Here is a 22,132-nt window from a genome sequence, read left to right as displayed (position 1 = left end):
GTGAGGATAGAATGAGATATTATTTGAAAAGTTCTTAGCAGTGTCTGGATATATAACAGGCACTATATAAATCCTTATTTCTTTCTCTCCTTCCTTTTCTCCTCCCTTTCTTCTGTTCTTCCTTCCTTCCTTTTTTCTTCCCAGCACATCACACAGTGCATGGCATATAGTAAATGTTTAAGAAATATTACTAACTGGCTGATTTCAGACTCTATAGTGGAAAAATATTGGACTTAAAATCAGAGGAATCAAATGTTCAAGTTTTGAATTTAACACTGCCACTTTGGGCAAATAAATCTCTTGACTTTACTGAACCTCAGTTTCCTCATTTGTAGGGGTTATACATTTTCTACCTCAGGGTTATGGTAAGGAAAGTATATATTAAGCTTAAAGTGTTGTGTAAATGTGAGTTATCATTGCATTGGATTGTCATAAAGAAAATGTTTCACAAGCAAAGAAGTGGTATAGAAATATGAGAGCTATTATTAATAATAATTCAATTGAACAAGCCTTTATAAACTTTGACAGTATCAAGTTCATGGAGTTTGAGTGTGAAACCTCTGATTCTCTATCCCTTATGTGCAAGGATCTTATTGCTGTTTAATGGAGGATTGCAGAGCCAGAGGGGGTTAAACTGACTTTCCTGGGGGTGGTAAATTTAGAGCAGGGTTTAAGACAATGGCAAGTTCATAGATTGATATAGAGGAGAGGAAAGGGAGGAAGGTATATCAGGTCAGGGAAAGTGGAATATTTAGAGGCTGGGAGGTCCTAGGATCATAAAATCAGAACTGAAAAGGCCTTTAGAGGTGGCAGCTGCCATCCCTTTAATCCTTCCTAGACCTAAAGGGATCAGCTAGTCCAGCATCTTCATTTTAATAATACTAGTAATAGCTAACATTTATATATGTTCCAGGCACCTAAGCACTCTATAGTTTTCTCACTTGATCCTCACAACAACATTGAAAAGTGAGGTTGCTATTATTACCCTCATGTTCTAGATGAAGAAACTGAGATAAACAGAGTTCAAATGACATATGGCCCAGGTCACAGTTGCTAAGTGTCTGATGCCAGTTTTGATTCCAGAACTAGCACTCTCATCACTTTGCCACTTAGCTGCCCAGGTGCCATTTTTACAGACTGGGAAACTAAAACTTGTGTAGGTCAGACAGGTGGTAAGTAGCAAAGCCAGAATTCAAATACATGTTTCCTTCTACATCATAGCTTATACCGTCTTGACTGGCCTCCTCTGGATCCATCTAATTGTCTTTGGGCCTTTCTAAATTGTGTCCAGAACCTATTATGCTCAGGAGACAGTGGTGGAGAAAGAGAAATAGAGATTGGGCCTGGCCTTTGTGGAGCTCACAACCTATAAAAATGCATATACAAATGACTAATGGTACATAAGAAATGCATAATACTAATAATTGGCATTTACATCGAGCTTTTGAAGTTTGCAAAGCACTTTCCACAAAAAAACTCATCTAAATCTCATAATAAACCCAAGAAATAGATACTAGAAGGATAATTTGCTCCATTTTACCAATGGGGAAACTGAGGCTTGGATAAAGGAAGTTGTTTGGTTGTTGTCCTTCATTTTGGAGAATGACCAAAATGACGTCACTATATTAGGGGCAAGTTATTGTCCAACTATTCCTGATCAGACCAGTACAAGCTCGGGATGCTCTGCCGCAGATTGGACACAAATAGTCCCTATGGACATTTGGGGGGCTTCTCTAACTTTGTGCATCTTGGTTTCTTCAGAGCTCACTCCATTCTGTTTCACTCACAGAGCACAGCCCTTCTCTGATGAGGGCACGCCATTCTGGGCAGGCCTGCGCCAGGGTCTCCCATGTCATGCAATAGATTATAAAGTTTTTATGAGAGACTGGCTCACAATCACACAGGAGTCAGAAATAGGATTTGAATTTAGGCACATTAAGTTCTAGATTCCTCAGTTCCAATTTTTTTTTTAAACTTTCTGGGATTAGGAGGGTCAGAAAGGGATGAAATAGAGGTTCAGCACATACTGGGGAGTCAGCAAAGTCTTCATGGAAGGGATGACATTTGAGTTGGGAATTGAAAAATGGGGGGAATGTAGAATGTCAACAGGCAAAGATGGGGAGGGAGAAGCACTGTTTTAGGGATAGGGACTAATCTGTGACTTGAGAGGCATAGGAAGCATTTGGGCAAAGAAATTCTTACTAATCGATACATTGATACCTCCTCTGCAATTCAAAGTCTTAGAGAGTTGTCTAGAACATTTACGGATGAAATGATTTACTCAGTGTAACAAAGGACCCGAAGCCAATTTTTCCTGGCTCTCAAAGCTAGTTCTCTCCCTGTCTCTCTCTTTCCTCTTTGTCTCTTTTTCAGTCACTCTCTGCCTCTCTGCTGCTCTCTCTCAGACATGGTTAGGAATAAGTACCTAGAAGAAGCTTTCTCTTATCATTTTCCAGGTCAATGACCTATTTCTAATATGTAGTTAGGTGTGTAAATTGTGTTTCTGAATACATATACACTGGTGTGTGTGTGTGTGTGTGTGTGTGTGTGTGTGTAACTTAGATATGTCATGGGAATATGTGTGATTAAGCATGTGTATATTTATGGTCATAAGTAGGTGTAATTATGTAATATATTTAAATGCTTCAATGCACAGTGTCCGTCTGTATCTGAATCTGTGCCTCTGTCTTTGTGAAGAGCAATTAGAGAAGCCTTTTGCAAAGATTTCTCAAAGGTTGGCAAAGGTCCATCCTAGAATCCAAATATTATCCCACCTAATATCTGGTCTCTCCCCTCCCATTCTGTGTTTGTGTATGTGTTCATGAGAGAAAGAGGGGGAGAGAAAGAAAAGAAGAAATATATAGAGAAGACAGAATGAGAGAGAGAGGGAGACAGAGAGAGAAAGAGAGAGAAAGGGAGAGAGGGAGACAGAGACAGAGAGAGAAACAGAGAGAAAGAGGACAGAGACAGAGGAAGGAGAGAGAGACAGAGTGAGAGAGATAGACATATATAGAGAGAAGATAGAGTGAGGGAGAGAGAGAAGGGTGGGATCATTTCCCCACCCAGCTAAGGAGATTCCCTGGGGTGGGGCTGGAGCAGCTTGGGCCTAGCTAGGCTCCCTGAGGACACAGGGAGCTGGGCGGGAGGAATGCTTTGTGTTGGGGCAGTTGCCATGGGGATGGAGGTCCTGCTTCCAGGCAGCTGGAGGGGCTGGGGAAGAGGGAGGAGTTAAGGAACTGGGGGGAAACTCCTACCCCCAAAGCTGCAGCCCACCATTGTTCCATCCAATCCTCCTGCCTCCATAGGCTGGGTTGGGGGTGGAGGACATGAAGATGATATTGAGGACAGACTGGGATCTCTGTTAATCTGGACTCAGCTCTCTCTTTTCTGGGGCTACTTAACATACAGCAGGAGGGGATGGATGGGCCCAGGCTTCTGAGAGAGACACAGCACACACACAAAATGAGACAGATTACAAGAGACAGAAAAAATCTGTCCTACAGATAGCTAGCTATGCAGTTTCTTCTTTCCCTTTATATAACAAGCGAATTCCTGAAAAGTTGGGCAGATGTGGGAGTTTTTATAAATTGAATCAGATCACATTTTAAGTGCACCAGGAAAGCAGGCTTCTTAAAGGAATCATAGTAAGGCTCCAACCACTTAGCTTTGTCATACATCAAGAGTTTTCTCAGTGGGGTTTGCTAAAGTGAGAAAGGTCTCTTGGAATAATGGAGACAGCATGGTGGTGCAGCAGCTTGCATCTGGAAGTCCTAGGTCCAAGTACCATCCCTGATATAAACTGGCTCTTATTCTGAGCAAGGCATTTAATCACAGGGGCTCCAGGCATCTCTAGTAAGTGCTCACTGCATTGGCAGAGGGGTTTTTTCTAGGGGAATTCCTTCTGCATTGAATTCACCTAGCCATATAAATAATTACTAACATTTACTTATAGAGGTTGTTCCAAAAGTATTAGTAGAGAGAACACTTTTAAGTTTAGAGGAACAGAAAAGAAATGGAAGGGAGAAGTTAGTGGTACCTGAGCCAAAAGGTTGGGGACAGTGCCTATATTGTGCCTTAAAGTTTTTTTTTGTCTTTTGTCTTTTTTTTTTTATAGTGAACTTTAATGATAGTCAAGAAAAACAAAAAAATCTTGTTAGCCTCAGTTTCTCATGTGTAAAATTTAAAGTATCGGTGCAACCCTTAGCCCACAGAATGTGCTTAATAAATTATTGCCGACTGACCGCCATCCCCCCAAAAGAGCTAATAGCCCTAAAACACTTTGAAAATCATTGTTTGTATTAGAACCAATTATTGGCTCTCATTCTAATGAGGGAGGGGACCTCCAATCTAGATGAAGATGTCCTCAATCTAATGGGGGAACCCCCATTCTGATGGGGGAGAGGAGCTCCTAATCCAAAAGGGAAAGCCCTCATTCTAATGGAGGAGGGGAGCTCCCATTCTAAAAAGGAAAGCCTTCATTCTAATAGTTCTATGTAATGATTATAAAAGTTCTAGCTATTATTATATACACAGCAGAACAATAATAAAGTTGCACACAGAACTGGTAGGTCACGACAACCCTGCAAGGTAGGGAGCGTTTGATCTAGCAAAAGCTAAATTAGAGGGGCAGAGGTGCCCAGGAGGTTAAAATTTACTTTTGAAAAAGTCTACGGCACAGGCCAACCAGTTAGCCGAGTAGCTTTTAAAGGTTTATAAGGACTAGCACTGGGGCTGGGGATTCCAAGACAAAAACATGGTCCCTGACCTCAGGAAGCCCACATTCTTCTTGGTGGGGGAAGGGAACTCCCATTTTGATGGGGGGAGGGGAGAGGATGCCCCTGATGGGGGGGCTTGTTATTCTGTAGGAGGGAAGACCTTATTCCACCGGGGGAGGGGAGCTGAAAACTCATTCTAACAGGGGATGGAAGCCCCTATTCTAAAAGGAGAAGTCTTCATTCTAATGGGGGAGGGGGAAGTCCATTTTAATGGGGGAGAGGCTCACGTTCCAATAGAGTGCACAGTATGAAACCGCCTGTGTCAGTATAGGTTAAGTGTAATATATAATGGAAGGCAATCCCAGAGGGAAGACACAGATTTGGGAATGGGAAGAGAAAGGCATCTCGAAGAAGGGGATTATTTGACATCTTGAAGGAAGTTAGGGAAGGGAGGGAAGGAGGGAGAGAGCGTGCCAAATATGGCGGGCAGCCAGTGGAAAAAACGCCTAAAATAGGATTTGATTTATAAGAACTGAAATGTTGGTTCAACTTTTCAGGAATTCACGCTATGAAAAGTAGGCTGCCCCGGGCACGGGCCCCAATTTCCTTCTCTATAGATGTGCCCTCCTCTTATTTGTGCTCGCGTGCCCGCTGCCTCCCCAAGGGACTGAGATGGGGAATTTGGACCCAGGCCGCCCCGTGAGCGAGCGCGAGCTCCGGAGTCTCCCTGTGCCCCAATCCCCAAGTGCCCGCTGCCCCCCAAGGGGCTGAGGAGGGGAATTGGGACCCTGGCTCGCCCCAGGCCGCCCCGTGGGGGAGCGCGAGCTCCGGAGTCTCCCTGTGCCCCAATCCCTAAGTGCCCGCTGCCCCCCAAGGGGCTGAGGAGGGGAATTGGGACCCAGGCCGCCCCGTGGGGGAGCGCGAGCTCCGGAGTCGCGTTGTCTCGCGTCTCCCTTTGCCCCACATCCCCAAATCTCACGATCCTCTACTCCCCATGTTCGGCTCCTGACCCCTGTTCTTGCCCCGCAGACGGCGCGCACAGCGTGAGCGCCCAGTGCGTGCTGCGGGTCACCATCATCACGGACGAGATGCTGACGCACAGCATCACACTGCGCCTGCTGGACATGTCGCCCGAGCGCTTCCTGTCACCGCTGCTGGGCCTCTTCATCCGCGGCGTGGCCGCCACGCTGGCCACGCCCCCTGACCACGTGGTGGTGTTCAACGTGCAGCGGGACACGGACGCGCCCGGCGCGCACATCCTCAATGTGAGCCTGTCCGTGGGGCGACCGCCCGGGCCTGGGGGCGGGCCGCCCTTCGTGCCTTCCGAGGACCTACAGGAGCGCCTCTACCTGAACCGCAGCCTGCTGGCGGCCATCTCGGCGCAGCGCGTGCTGCCCTTCGACGACAACATCTGCCTGCGGGAGCCCTGTGAGAACTACATGCGCTGCGTGTCCGTGCTGCGCTTCGACTCCTCGGCGCCCTTCATCTCTTCCACCTCGGTGCTCTTCCGACCCATCCACCCGGTCGGGGGCCTGCGCTGCCGCTGCCCACCGGGCTTCACCGGAGACTACTGCGAGACCGAAGTGGATCTCTGCTACTCGCGGCCCTGCGGGCCCCATGGGCGCTGCCGCAGCCGCGAGGGCGGCTACACTTGCCTCTGCCGGGAGGGCTTCACCGGTGAGCACCCGCGGGGAGAGCTGAGAGGGAGGAGGGGGGGATGATGCACAGTCAGAGGGAGGGAGCTGGGAAGGAGAGAGTGACGTAATCCGGGGGGCGGGGCCTGGAGGGAGGCGGGGCGGGAAAGAAAGGGACTATTGGTGGAGAGGGATGCCCATCAATGAATGAAGAGAAATATCCCGTGATGGGAGGGGAGGCTGGGTACTAATGATCATTGATGGAAAAATATCGGGAGTAGAATGGTGAGAGGGGTTGGGACTGGAAGGGCCTGCCCATTGATGGGAAAATATGGATAGTAGAGATGGTAAGTGGTGGAGGGATGAAATGATGAAGAGATGCTGAAGAAGTTGGTGTCCTGGTGGATGTGAAGAAGGGTTAGGAGTAAAGGGAATGTCCGCTGGTGAGAAGATCGTGAGAACAGAAGGAAGGGGATGCTAGCGGAGCTGAGTGATGAGCAGGTGTGGGGAAGACAGCTCGGTGACACTTAGGGAGAGGGGCAGGTGGGGCTCCCCCCAGGGCCAGGAATAAAATCCATCCGTCTCTGTGCATTTGTCATCTATCCCCGTGGGGAAGGGAGGGCAAGGATTTTTATCCTGCTTACCCAGCCTCCTGGAGATGAATCGATTTGTCCATGGTCACACCGCTAGATCAATGATTATTAAATGGCTGCTGTTTGTCAGGCACTATGATAGGTGGTATGGACACAAAGGCATATTGAAACAGTCCCTGCCCCCAGGGGCTTTCATTCCCTGAAGGTGGGAGTGGGGTGGGAAGGAATATGAGTGTGCAAAGACAGATGTGGTATCAAGTAGAGAATGGCGGGGGCAAAGGAGATTCCGACAAGGATCTAGGAATTTTTGAGGAGGAGAGAAATGACTTTGAGCAAAGAGAGGATCTTGGAGGACTTCACGGGGGAAGTGGCATCTCAGCCAAGAAAACTTTGAAGGAAAAGAAAGATATTGAAAGTCAAAGGGGAGGAAGAAGTGCCTTTCAAGCCTGAGGTATGGGAGATGGCTAGCTGTCCAGTTTGGCTATAACAAAGAGTGTTTTTAATTTTGAGCACCCTAAGTAAGTGCCAAGCTAAGGAATTGAAATTTTATCTGAGAAGCTCTTGGGGTCACTGGAGACTTTTGTGGAGATTGTTGGGTCCCCTTTGTGAAAGATGGTTTGTAGAGTAATAGACTGCAAGAGGGAAGCCCAATTGAATGTCTGTTAGAAAAGTCCAAGTGAATCAGTTCTGGATCGAGGGTTGTGACTTTGTGGGAGTAGAAAGAAGGGAACAGAAGTGAGGGCTGAGGGCTCGGCAGATGATTGGATTTGAACGTGAAGAAGGGAGAAGAACCCAAGATGAGATGTCTGGGAGGTTGCTTATGGGTACCACAGATAGAGGGAAGTTTGGAAGGAAAAGGAACATTGCTGTAGGGGTCAGCCTGAAGGAAGGAAATGGGATGTGGATTGGTCGAAGAGCAAAAGTTGGAGATCAGGGTGAGATGGAAGAGCAGGTTTAGGTGGAGTAAGGGAGAGGTGAAAGAACCTAAGATAGGGATCAAAGAGGGGAATTTGAGTTGAAGATCACAGAGGTGGAAGAGTTAGGGCTGATGGGGAAGCCTAAGGTGTGACTACTCCTGTAGGGGACCAAGGTAGAGTGGAGATGTAGGTCATGAGAATTGAGGAGGTGGAGGAGCCGGGAGGCTGTTTGAAAAGTTGTTGGTCTTAATAAGGGAAGCACAGGGGAGAGAGGAAGGCTTGGGGTTAGGTAGTGAACTCATTGAGAAAGGAAGGAGAATGTCCTGGAGGTTGGTAGGTACTGGCAACAGAATATGGATAGGGGCAATGAGAAAGAAAGGAATGGAAAAATTATTTCATGATGGGAGACTGGAGGGGGATCCAGAAGTAGGAAGTTTACTTTTGTGAGCAAGCAACCGGCACTGCAGAAACTTGTAAAGGATGGCATCTCTAAAAGGAAGCCCAGTTTCTGTGAGCTCTGTGAGGTGGATTCTGTGAGTGAACGAGAAGCATATGAAAGGTCTAGAGCCGAGGTTGAAGAGGAAGGAATGAAAAAGAGCACCTTTTCAGTGCTTATGTGTGTTAAATGTTGAGCTCAACATCGAGGATACAAATACCAAAAAACACAGTTTACCTTGAGTTCAAAGGGCTTACGTTTTTATAGTTTGTTGACAAGAGAAGCTGAGGATGGTGGGATAAGGGAAGGATAAGAGTGAGCAGGCTGGGGTGAGTGGTGGGAGAGAGGTAACAGGACTGACTGCTGGTGCTTATTGGAGTAGAAGGTGAAAGCTGGCGGCTAGAGGGCAGGAAGTGGAGGCCTGATGGAAGGATTCCAGCAAGACGGGTCCTCTGCTCGTAGTTTCCCAGGAGCTTCTTATGTAAATCCTGGAGGAGGCCAGGAGGGTCAGTAATCATGGGGCTAGGACAGTGGTGTGATGCCATCCTCTGCTCCAGGCAGCATGGATTCCTGCTTCCCCCTTTGACCACATTGTTTCTGAAGGTCTGGGGCCTTTGCTGGAGGGTAAGAGAACAGTGAAGGCACCACTGCAGGGAGTTTCCTTCCTTTTCAGCTGCTCCGGCTGCTTTTTTGTTTTATTTAGGTTTTCTTTAGTTTGGTTTGCAAAGGTAATTTCTAAGTCCATAGGGAGGCCCCTCTATTACATGGAACTGGAGGTCCTTCTGATTGAGTTGAATGCTCCTACCACATCACCACCTGGGGTGGACTTCCCTGAGATAATTCTTCAGCATTTTAATGCATCAGGAATTAGGCTAAAATGAGAACCCCCAGGATGACTTAGAAGTGTTGAAAAGTAGCAGGGCTGTCTCTTTTGCTTGAAGAGGAAGATGGACTCCTGGGCTGATTATATGAAACCTAGGATACTGAAAACCCTAGAATTTTTAACTGTTGAGTCACTATGAGTGACCCTGGAGAGGAAAATAAAAGAGAGAGGGACAGCAGAAATGGAGGACAGGTGGACTGATTTCCAATAAAAGGAAAATAATAAAAACTGCACATTTTAGGTGCATTGCCATGGCAAATTCCCAGCAAACTTCTGGAAAGCATTATTAATGTGTTGGTTAGTTACTATGTAGAAAGGGCAGAAGTGATCACAAAGCCAGCAGGGCTTTATCAAAACCAGGTTCCTTCACAAGCATCTTTTTTCCCTTCTAGAGGGGTATAGGAGGGGGAATTAAAATAATAGAGTAAGAAAATCTTCTACATACTTTTAACAAAGTATCCGAAGAAACATCTCATGTTATTCTTATGGAAAGGATAGAGAGATGTGAGTTACATGGTGATACAGTTACATAAATTTGGAATTAGTTGAATGGCTAGACTGAAAGTAGTCAGTTTGGTAAGTGGTCTCCATTAAAAGCCCCAGGGATCTGTGCTTGGCTCTGTGCTGCTTGGCATTTTTATCAGTGATTTGGAAAAAGTCCTCAGATTGCAGATGGCACAAAGCTGGGAGACTAGCTTACAACATGCATGACAGTATATAAATGTAAAAAGATCTCGATAGACTAGAGCAGCACCTCTCAAAGTACTGTCTCGTGACTTTTGGACATCCCTGCCACCTTTTCAGGGGTTCTTGGACGATTTTCATAGGTCAGAATCATTTACATAATAACACTAAGATGTTTTCTTATATGGGAAATATAAATAACTATAACTTCACTGGAGGCAGCGAGGTGGCTGAGTGTGGAGAGAGCACTGGGCCTGGAATCAAGAAGACCTGAGTTCAAATTCAGCCTCAGGTACTATTAACTATGGGACCCTGGGCAAGCCATTTAATCCTGTTTGCCTTCATCCATTGGAGAAGGAAATGGCAAAGCACACCAGTATCTTTGCCCCAAAAATGCTAGACAGTATTGAAAACACCACACACACACACACACACACACACACACACACACACACACAAGCTCTTTGGAGTTCTCAATAATTTAGAGTGAAAATTAGAGTTTTGAGACCAAAGAGCGACTTTATCACCAGAGCATTGGGCTGAATAAATTTAGTTGAAATTGGATAAATGTAAAGTCTAACACTTGGGTTCAGGAATACAAAGGAGAGAAGGCATGGCTAGATAGTGTATTGTCTGAAAGAAATCTGAGCATTTTAGGAGCCTTTAAAGCTCTTATGTCAATGATACGGTTTGACTGCCAAAAAAGTAAAAAAGACTGCAGGCTACATTAAGAAAGGCAGTTTCCAGGGTCTCTCCAGACTCGATTCTGGATTGGGTCCCATCTAAAGATTTTTGCTTGGCCTTCATTGTAAGAAGAATATTGATAAGGTAGCATGTCCTGAGGTGGATGGGCCCTGGAATCCTGTTCCATGAGGATAAGTTGAAAGATTTGAAGATATTTAGCTTAGAAAGGAGGAGCTCAGAGAAAACACAGTGTCTATCCTCAGATAGTATAAAGACCTGTCCTGTGAAAGGGGAATTTAGATTTAATTGCTTAATCCTCCAGCATAGAATCAAGAGGAATGAGGGGAAATAGCAAAAAGACTGACAGAGTTTTGATATTCAGAAAACCTGTCTACCAGCTGAAACTGCTCCGGTGTGGAATGAGCTACATTTGGGAGGCTGGGGAGCCATGCAAACCTTTATCAAGTGCCCTCTGCTTGGCAGGCACCATACCAGAAATGGGGAGGAGAAAGACAAAAAAAGAGGGGCTTATACTCTCCTGGAATTCTTCAGAAAAGGTCTGGATGCCCATTTGCTGGCAATGTTGGGCAAGGGCTTATCATTTCAGTTTGAATTGGACTCCTTTCAAGACCTAAGGGAGTCTGACACTGGAGCAGTTTTTTGGTGGGCTCTTGTACCACCTGCCACCTTCCTGAATTCCTGCCCAGGACCAATAGATGCCAAAGCGCAGAATCAGAAATTATTCTGATTTACTTATGATCTCTGGTTCATTCGTTCATTCAGAAGCACCTTTAGTGAGTGTCTGTTGTGTGTAAGGTTTACCACACTAGGCTTTATGAGATAAAAATAGTGAAACACAATGCCTGTCTTCAAGGTGTGTATAGCCCTCTAAAGAAAATTTATATATATACATATATATGTAATAATTCAAAAGATGATCATTATAAGTATAAATTATCACAGCAAAGGTACATAAGGTACTGATAGTGCTCATAAATATAAACAGAATAAATTTTTCTAATTTCATTGGGGATCAGAGAAAGCTTTTCAGAATCTCAGAGTTGAAACAAATTTCTAAGGTCATCCCCTCCAAGTCATGCTCTTTTAAAACGTGGATGATAAATATAAGCTGGGAGGGACCTTAGAAGTCATTAAGTCCAGTTCCTTCTGGGTCCTCAAGTAGGAAAGTGACCACACAGCTCTTAAGTGAGCCTGGATCCAAAAAGTCTTTCTGCCCTCAAGTCTAGTCCTCTGTCTATACCATTGCCTTTTATGTCCAATGGTGTAGAATTTACCACTTGATGATGTAGTTCTTTATGTTGGACAACTCTTAATTATTAGGGATTTCTTCTACATACTTAATCCAGTGATTCAGTTCAACCAATACCTGCTGTGAGCAAAACACTGCTGTGTGTCAAAGATACACTGATTTAGTCTGAGCTTAATAAATGCTTGTTGATTTTTTTTAAATGGCACAATTCCTGGGAATTACTGTAGGAGAGTACAGGACAGGATATAGCAGGGGCAAAGGGAGAGTCAGGCAAAATGCCTGGAGGGAGATTTGGGAAGGAAGAGGGGACTTTCAGATGGGGAGTAGGGACAAAATCAGAGGAGGCTCTCTGGAGGAGGCAGCACCTGATGAGCTTTGGAGAAAAAGATTTTGGCAATTAAAGCAAAAAGGGAGTGCATTCTGGACATGGCGGGGGTCATGATCAAGGACGGTTTGGTTGGAGTACATCAGAGGGCAGTAGAATACTAGGCTTGAAAAATTATCTGGGGTCAGACTGAAGAAGAATTCAGATGTTAGACTGATGAGTTATTTTATCCAGAGCATTGGGGAGCTACTAGGGAGGGTTTTTAGGTAGGGAAGTACCATAGTCAGTCTTGTATGTTAGGAAAATTATTTTTGGCATCTGTATGAATAATAATAGCTAACCATTATGTAATATTTTACATAGCATTACTTTATATTTGATCATTATCCCAATTTTAAAAGTAGAGAGATTGAGCCTAATAGAGATTAAATTGAGATGGCCAGGGTGATACCAGCTCTTTTCCAAATCCAGTGCCTTCCTTATTCACTGTATCTCCTACCGTGTTTCCCTGATAATAAGCCCTCCCCTTACTGTGTAAGATTTCTCTAAAATAAGCCCTCCCCCCAAAATAAGCCCTATTGAGATTGCTACTGTAGTGAAGGTGATCCCCTGTGCTACATGCTACATTACGGTACCCTCTGTATGCACCGATCATTATTATTATTATTATGACATGATCATTATTGAATAAAGGTACTTTTTTTGTTCACATTTACCTGTTTATTAAAATTGCTGTCAATGTTCATTAAAACAAATGCTCCCCTGAAAATAAGCCCTCTGGTGTTTTTCTGTCCAAAAAAACTAATAAGACAGTGTCTTATTATCAGGGAAACACGGTAGCTGCCTAGAAGCTAATACTTCTTGTAACATGTGCTTGGTCAAGTCCTCCTTTCAGGAACTATGTAGGACAACCCTAGTTGTTCTCTGCTACAAACAAGCCTGCAAACATTTAAAGGCTTCATAGAGGAGTTAATATTTTAGGCTTGCTGGAGAGTGATATTGGTGATTAACACTCAGTTTTTATTCTTTGAACTACCCCTTATCCTAACACTGCTTCTTTTCAATCTCCCTTTAATCCAAATAATCTCCCTAGGTTCATATTTGCTGCTCGTCTTCCTTCCCTAGACCTGAGAGTTGTAGAGACCTCAGTTAATTTAATTCTTAACCCAAGCATCTCCATTCTCTGTTTCAGACAGTCATCCTACATCTTTTTAAAGGTCTTTTACCCTCTTCTGGAACACTTTCATTCATGAGGAACTCACTGTCTATAAAGGCAGCTCATTCTACTTTTAGGTTTCTCTAATTGCTAGGAAGCTTTTCCTTAATTGATTATATGCCAAAAAAGTTCCAGAATCTAGAGGAGACTACAAATTGTTGCTGACCCCTTCTGAATTTGTAGTCTCCTCTAGATCCTGGAGTCTTTTTTGGCATGCATTGCAACCCAGCCACATCTTTACTGTCCTCTGATGCAACTGATTGTTTAAGAAAAGTACAAGACTTTACCTTTATCACTATTAATTTAATCACATTAGCATTAATCCACTGTTCTTGGCTCATCAGATATTTTTAAATCCAGATTTTGTAATCTAATGCATTATCAATTCCTCCTAGCTTTGTGTCATAATATAAATGTGAATCATGTCATCAACTGGACCTGGGCCAAGGATTGAATCCTGTGGCGTTCTACCAGAAACCTTACTGTGGGTTGACATCAGTCCATTAGTAATCAACAGGCATTCTCCAGGTCGGGGAACTTTGGGCAGTTTTTAATTCATCTTGTTATCTGGTTCTCTAGTCTCCATTGCTTTATCTTGTCTACAGGAGCACTGGGAAGGATTTTTATTAGTTCCCTTGCTGAAATCTAGATTACACAAAGCCTGTATTGATTTAACTGTCACAAAACTTCTCATAGACATCTCCTTCTCTCCCCTGACACAGCCACCAGCCGGGTGTCATCTCATCCCTAGACCCTTGTAACAGCTGCTGCTGGGGCTCCCTGCCATAAGTCTCCTCCCCTGCAGCTTCCCCTCCCCCAGCTGCTATCGAGATCTGACCCCATCCCTTCCCTGTCGAGATTATATACAATCTCTTTGGCATTTAGAGTGCTTCCTAACTGGTCCTCTCTCACCTTCCATCTTCTTAGAGTTTTCATCCCAACACCTGCTCCTAGTCTCAGGCCAGCCCCCGGCTGTTTCTGGAACGAGACTCTCCATCTCTGAACTCCAGGCATTTTCACTGGTGACATCTGCCATCCCTGGAATGCTCTCCTTCCTCATCTCTGCCTCCTGGCTTTCCCAGCTTCTTTCAGCTCCAGCTAAGATTGCACATTCTGCTGGAAGCCTTTCCCAATTCCCTTTAATTCTAGTGCCTTCCTTTGTCATTTCTGATTTATCCCGTAACTTGTTTGTGCATAGTGATTAGCATACTGTTTCCCATAAGACTGAGCTCCTGCTGAGCAGGGACCCTCTTGTGCCTTTCTTTGTCTCCCCCATGCGTAGCACAGTATCTGGCACATAGCAGGCACTTAACAAATGCTTGTTGGCTGACAGACTGTGGCACCCCAGTAATCTCTAAATCCTATCATACAAGAAAATTATATTTGTCGTATCCAATGGCTCATAGTGATCAACCTCTTCTCTTTTTAAATCCCCACAAGCATTCCTTCTAATAAGCCACTCTGAAATTCTTCCCCACAACTACCAGCATTTTATTTTCTTCCTCCATTTTCCTAGCCTCTTTCCAATAACCTTTCCCTTTACTCTCAGAGCAGTTCAATTGGCCCAGCATTTATTTCCAGGCTTTGTTGGGCTGCAAAGACAATCCTCCAAAAAAACCCAGCCTGTGTCTTTTAGAAGTTTACATTCTAATTGAAGGAAACAATATGCATACAAATGAATAAATGTGAAATCTCTAGAAGATAAATTCATAAGGAATAGATGGAATGGAGCGGGGTGTCCTGGGAACAAATCTTGGTTTGTCTTGGATGTACAGATGTAATGGGAAGAAGAGATGGGACCATAGTGGGAAGGATTTTCAGTCTCAAGTAAAGGACTTTGTGTTTCATCTTGGGGGCTCGTGAAACTTCTTCAGGAGGGAAATAAAATGGAATATCACGAGTAAATGCAATCCATGAGTAAAGAATGGATTGCAGTGAGGAAAGCTGGTTTCAGAGAATCCATTTAGTAGAAAACCATCTCTTTCTCTTTCCTTTCCTGCCATCCAGCTCTTCCCTGACCTTTTGTTCCTGCTGCTCCCCCTTCCCACATACCCACTTACCCTGTTTAGGTCATGTCTGGCAGGAAGGATCGCCCCTCGGGTGAGGATGGAGAAGAGTCATGCTGTGGGCAGCCCTGACAAGGAGGAATGGAAGGTTCTGGAGCTTATATAGACATAGAATCCTTTTGTCTCCCTAGCCAGCCTTTTCCATCCCATCCTGCCTGCCAGGTTCCTTTCCTAGTAAGGAAGAAAATAGGAGGAAGGAAAGGGGTATGTGAGGAGAGGATCAGGGCAGTCTTTATCCAGAAGAGGAGAAGGAAGGGGCTTGGGTGGGTGAGTTTCCATAATGACCAGTTCATTAAGCACAGGATCTGAGGATTCTAGAATCTGGACCTCTTGGGTTTTTGGTTTGGGGGGCAGGATGAGACAAGGAGGATATAACAGGTTGCATAAGAAGTCAAGGGTATGAGAGAGGAAATAGGCCTGTGATTCTGCTAATGGCTTTTTAAATGTCAGGATAACTATAGTCCTCCATCCATCTCTAGCCTCTTAGGCCTCCAACCTCACTGGGGCTTCTCTCTTGATTCCATATCCCCAAAGAACCATTGTAAGTGTCTTGATTCTCTGTGTCTGGGGAAGAGAATCAGATTATAGTTGAGCCCCAGGTCCTTCCCCCACCTCTGGCTATTCCTACTTAATCTGAGTGGGAAGCTATGTGTCTCACCTCCATGGAGAGAACCTGATCTTATTGTCCATCAGTGACTGACATTGAGGCACTGGGAACTGAAGACACTAAGCTAGTCTCTTCTGCATCTTCCCAAAGAGCTACCCAGCCAAGGGGACAGTGGGCCTAGACTTCTGGAGCTTAACACAGCTGTCACCTGTAGGGAGGGACTTCCAATTCCAAAATAAAATACATTTGTTAGATAGGAGGTTCAGAGAGAGCATTGGAGTGGGGAGAAGAGAGAGATCTGTCTTTGTGAAGCAGGAGAATTGGAATAGTTTTGAGATAACTAGGGATGATGGGAAAGTACGGAAGCAATATAGAGAGTTAGGGAGTCCAGGAGAGGATGGGACAACATTTGTTGGAAGAAAGAGGAATTATGGAGAGGTTGGACCATAGAATTGGGGATTTGGGGCTAGAAAAGGGTCTCAGAAGTCATCTAGTACAATTCCCTCATTTTGCATGTGAAATAACATAAATCTGATTGCCTGTGTTACAGAGAAGGATAATGGTTTCTGATGGACAATATTAATAATAAAGATGGCATAGATTTACCTTTACAAGTCAAGAACTATTTATTCTCTCTCTCTCTCTCTCTCTCTCTGTGTGTGTATGTGTGTGTAGGGTTGAAAAAATCATGGAAGTAATGAAGAAATATTTGTTAGGGTGACACAGGGTTGTGAACTATTTTTGTTTTTGGCAGAGGATGAGAGATAGGGCTGACTCTGGTGAGAGTTTTCCTGGATGGAGGAGATGATGTATTTGTTGGTGACAGGAAAGAAACTAATGGGTAGGGAGAGATTGAAGATTATAAAGAGGGGAGCAAGAGGGGAAGGGGGGAAGAGATGACTTGGGGGACAATCTGTATAGAAGATGAGATTAAGGGACTATGTAAAGAAATGGTTATTTCTATTAAAATTGAGTAAAAGGAGAAGAGAAAGGCTGTAATGTCTATGGAAGGAGGAAGAGGAGGCTTGGAAAAAAGAGAAGATTTGGAACTTCCTTGGTGAAGATTGGGGATTGAGGAGGGAAGGATTATCCCAGTCTGTTGGCTTGACTCATTTCCTCTAGCTTTGTAAGTCCACAGAAATCACAAGCATGCTTGGCAAAACCCTGACTAGTTATAGCTCTTTTTTTTTTTCTAGACGTTGATTTTTTTGGACTTAATTGCTTCCTATTAAATCTCATCCTGTTAAATCTAGTAGTTGTTGGGCACAATTCAGTGGGGTCAGATTGAAATAAAAGCATCACATTATCTGTGTGATGCTGTACTTGTATTTATTTTATTACAATTTTTCCAAGTACATTTTAATCTGATTTGGATATCGGTGAGTTTTGCTGGCTATTTATGGCAGGTTTGACACCTTTGGTGTAGTGGGTGAAGAGTCCTACCTCTCTCCCATGTGACTGTAGGATCCAAGGACACCTTGCTTCCCTGCCCAGCACTCTAGACTAGTGGTGTCAAACTGAGACACATTGACTTAGAAAACTACCCATTTCCTTCTTCTGTTTTGATTTATTTTGTTACCTATATCTCAAGTATGCTAGTCTGGTTCACTTTCACTCTAGGGTTCTGGAAATCTTCTCTAGGCAGCTTCCACAGACTGAAAGTTGCAAGGGAAGGTATCAATCTGCATTGGCAGAGAGTTTCCTCACTGGAGAGTTCCTTGTACCTATGAAATTTAGGATTCAGGCTTCATCCTTATTAAATCTGACCAAATATTCTAAGCTATCAGGATCTTTTTTCCTTTTGCCTCTGCCATCTACCTTCCTAGCCATTGTGCATAGCTTGGAGTTTGCTGCAGACTTAGCCATGAGGCCGTCTCTACTTTTTTCAGTAAATCTATTCAGTGGAACGGGATTGCGGGTGAGAACCCTGAGCATCTCCATTAGAGGGATGTCTCCTACTCACCTGGGACATTAGTTACTACTCTTTGGATCAGGTGTTTAATCACTTTGACATCCAGCTACCTGCTATCTGGAGCCTTCATGCCGGGCACAGAGGAACGCCACCTGAGAAATTGTCCCGGGTGCATCCCTCCTTTCTCTGCTGCTTTATCAGGAATTCTTAGCTCCCTTCAGGGCCCATGTCAGGTGTCACCCATTTTGTTAGAAAGCATCTTCCCAGGTGCTTCTAGTTGGTGTTCCCTCCCTGCTGGGTCAGGCCTTGTGCCAGGCCTAGGGATATAAGGAACATAAAAGGCAATATCTGCCCTTGAGGATTGACTGTTTTTTGGCTGAGGCACTTGGGGTTAAGTGACTTGCTCAGGGTCACACAGCAGGAAGTATTAATTGTCTGAGGCCAGATTTGAACTAAGGTCCTCCTGACTTCAGGGCTGGTGCTCTATCCACTGCACCACCTAGCTGCCCCTGAGGACTGACCGTTTGAAAGGGAGAGACCCCATGCAAATATCCCAATATAAGACCTACACAGCATAAATGGGTAATCTCAGAGGGCATGCATTAGAATTGGGGGGCCACCAAAGACTTCTGCAGAAGATGGGATTTGAGGGGAGCCTTGAGGGAGGCCAGACAGCAGAGGCAAAGAGGGAGTCTTCCAGGCATGGAGGCATGTATGAGAGGCTTCAAACAGGCCAGTCTTTCTGGAGTCCAAATTGTATGGAGGGAAGTAAAGTATAATTTAGAAGGGGCCAGAATGTGAAGGGATTTAAGCAAGGCACCAGAAATGGGCAATAGGGACTCACTGGAGTTTAGTCAGTAGGATGGTGACATGGTCACTTGAGGAAAATTACTGGGGTAGGCAAGAGGAGGATGCATTGTAGTGGGAAAAGAAGGGAGGAAGACCACCAGTTGGAAGTCCATGACAGTCGAGGCAATGGAAACGTGTGTCAGTGTTATTTGTCTGTGGCCATTCTGCTGGCCTGGATCCTAAGCTCTTTGAAGCCAGAGTCTATTTTCTTTCATCATATCCTAAGTGCTTAACAGATGGTGGGTTACATCGAATTGGATACCTATTAGCAAGTTATTATAGTAATAAAAGACTGAGTTGGGATTGTGGCAGACACAAGGGAGATGATGGCTCCAGGAGATATTCCAGACATTGAATGGTCAGAGTTGGACTTGAGAGGTGAGGGAGTATTAAAGGAATTGGACATGGCAGAACAGACCACCACAGGTCAAGGAGGGGATGCTGGGGTGTAAAGGTGGAGGACACAGAGGGCTGGAGAATTAGGAAGATGACAGTAATGGAGGTGGGGGATATAGGAGGTTATGGAAGAAGGGGCAGTGTGCATGTCTATAAGGGTAAGGATTGTGTCAGGGATGCAGGGTGCGTCTGTAGGGGATCTGAGGGGAGACAAGGGGTGAGGGAAAGAGAGAGTTTTGGGAGAGCTAGTAGGATTTGGGACCTAGGATTTGGGAAGGAGGATGTTGGAAGGGCCTCAGGGTATCTGAGATCTTGGATGGGGATGGCCTTGGGTGCTGACCTTGCTGTTCATCTCTCTCTCTCTCTCTCCCAACGTCCTAGGTGAGCACTGTGAGGTGAGTGCCCGCTCTGGCCGATGTGCTCCCGGAGTCTGCAAGAATGGGGGCACCTGTGTCAACTTGTTGGTTGGTGGCTTCAAATGTGACTGCCCGTCAGGTGACTATGAGAAACCTTACTGCCAAGTGACCACACGCAGCTTCCCGGCCCGGTCCTTCCTCACCCTTCGAGGCCTTCGACAGCGCTTCCATTTCACCCTGGCCCTCACGTGAGTGATGATGGGGAGAGGGCCCAGACTGGGAGGGGAGTCCCAAGGAAAAACAATCTGGGGGGCTGGAGGACTTGGGAACTTGGGGACCCCGGGCAGTGTTTCATTAACTTCCCATCCTCATCCACAAGTTTACAACTTGTTTCTTTTTTCTTTTTTTTTTTTTTTTTGGTACTTTATTTATTTTTATTTTTTAATAACTTTTTATTGACAGAACCCATGCCAGGGTAATTTTTTACAGCATTATCCCTTGCATTCACTTCTGTTCCGAATTTTCCCCTCCCTCCCTCAACCCCCTCCCCCAGATGGCAAGCAGTCTTTTACATGTTAAATAGGTTACAGTATATCCTAGATACAATATATGTGTGCAGAACCGAACAGTTTTCTTGTTGCACAGGGAGAATTGGATTCAGAAGTACAAATAACCCGGGAAGAAAAATAAAAATGCAAGCAGTGCATTTCCCAGTGTTCTTTCTTTGGGTGTAGCTGCTTCTGTCCATCCTTGATCAATTGAAACTGAATTAGCTCTCTTATCGAAGAGATCCACTTCCATCAGAATACATCCTCAAACAATATTGTACAACTTGTTTCTGAAAGGCAGGGTGACTCAGTGGATGGGGGGCTGGACATGGAGCCCAGAAGACCAGGGTTGACAAACTGCCTGTGACATGAACTAGATGAAGGATCTTGAGCAAATCACTTACTTAGCCTCTCTCAGACTCAATTTCCTCCTCTGTAGAATGAAGATAACAGCATCTCTTTCTCGAGATCCTTGTAAGGAACTGAGATACTGTGTAGAGCGCTATGGAAGCTTCCTAGGGCTATTTAGGTGTGAGCTGGGACTGTGATCACTGACGCTTTTCTGTAACACCTGAAACTTGACCTTGTACAAGGTGAATATGTGCCATGAAGAGAGGATTTGGGGCTCATTAAAAGCCTGCATATCTGTAAGAATGGAGAGGTGGGCCGCTAGTCTCACTGGTCTGAGAAATCCTGGTGAGGCCGTTCTGCCCTCCACAGCTCCTCGTCTCCAGTTGTTAACTCAGAATTGCCCAGAGCTCGGAACAGTCAGGGCTGGCCTCCCTCATGTGGCCGGCCTTGCTCCCCTGACTGGCCTCCCTCCCATGGCCAGGGCAAGGTAGAAGTGGGGCCTTTAGTCAAATTTCTACAGCTTCAAGGTCAGCACTCCTGTACTGAGCTGCTTTTTATTCACTTATTATGTATCTCTGATTACATATAAAAGCACACATTCACAAAAAGCAGTTTTTAAGAGATTTCCTTAATTTGGCCCCTGAATGTTGAGCTGTTTACAACAAGACTGTTGGTCCGCCAGTAATTTTCCCTGATGTTTCCCCAGTGACTGATACCTTCTCCATTTATTCCCCACCAATGATCACATATAATTCTCCCAACAACTATCTCAGGGAGGCAGGGAGGTTGGTGGAATCTCTGTTTTACTCATGACCGACTTGGAGCCTTAGGACGTACCATGATTGTTAGACAAGTTGTTGACAGCCGAGCCTAGAACCCAGGTCTCCTTTGTTTTCACCTAGTGAAAGTTCATCACGAATCTGCTTCTTCTGGGTATTTTTGCGATGAGTCCCCAGAGTAGTGGAGGCTCTTCTTTGGGAAAGAGGGCTGCCTCCTGCATCTTTGAATGTGCCTTTTCCTGAAACTCTGCTCCCCCAGTCCTTAGCCCTGGAGACCCGGATATGCCGTGTTTGGGGGCAGGTCTGCCAGCTGTCAGCCCAGCTCACAGGGACATTCTCTCTCTACAATGTGCTGCAATTTTCTTACCTCTCCTCCAAACAGATTCGCCACAAAGGAGAGGGACGGACTTCTTCTGTACAATGGGCGCTTCAATGAAAAGCATGACTTTGTAGCCCTCGAAGTGATTCAGGAGCAGGTCCAGCTCACTTTCTCTGCAGGTGGGCACCCTCTGTTTTCCCTGGCCCTCTGTTGGTCTGCCCCCAGGCCTTGCTTACTTTCCAGAGGGTAACATGTCATCCCAAAGTGCTTCCTTTCCTACCCAGCTTCTCCTTGGGGCACTGGGTTACTTGGTCTTCCTTTTCCCAGGGGAGTCAACGACCACCGTATCCCCATTCATCCCAGGAGGAGTCAGCGATGGCCAGTGGCACACTGTCCAGCTGCAGTACTACAATAAGGTGAGGCTTTTCTGGAGCCTGTCAGGAGGAGGAAACTGTCCCAGGAGACCAGGCTCCTGTAGAGCCGGGGTCAGAGAAGCCCTAAGGGGTCGTGATGGCCTTCAGAGAAGGATCATCATGGGGAAGCGGACCTGATTTGTTGGGCTTGACTCCGGGGGCAAAACGGTGGCTGGTGG

The 22,132-nt window shown here is 45.3% G+C and overlaps 1 protein-coding gene across 2 annotated transcripts in view; it reads left to right on the top strand.

Annotated features, from left to right (window-relative positions):
* CELSR2 (cadherin EGF LAG seven-pass G-type receptor 2) overlaps nucleotides 1–22,132 on the top strand; it is a 46,839-nt gene that overhangs the window by 7,733 nt on the left and 16,974 nt on the right. For both annotated transcript variants that reach the window (XM_051993160.1, XM_051993158.1), the window contains exons 2-5: nucleotides 5,745–6,392; nucleotides 19,569–19,791; nucleotides 21,604–21,719; nucleotides 21,868–21,956. In XM_051993160.1, coding sequence (XP_051849120.1) covers nucleotides 5,745–6,392; nucleotides 19,569–19,791; nucleotides 21,604–21,719; nucleotides 21,868–21,956 — 1,076 coding nt within the window. The remainder of the gene's footprint in view (nucleotides 1–5,744; nucleotides 6,393–19,568; nucleotides 19,792–21,603; nucleotides 21,720–21,867; nucleotides 21,957–22,132) is intronic.

Source organism: Antechinus flavipes, chromosome 4 (genome assembly GCF_016432865.1).
Source record: "Antechinus flavipes isolate AdamAnt ecotype Samford, QLD, Australia chromosome 4, AdamAnt_v2, whole genome shotgun sequence".
NCBI lineage: Eukaryota > Metazoa > Chordata > Mammalia > Dasyuromorphia > Dasyuridae > Antechinus > Antechinus flavipes.
This window is presented reverse-complemented; position numbering and strand designations above follow the sequence as displayed.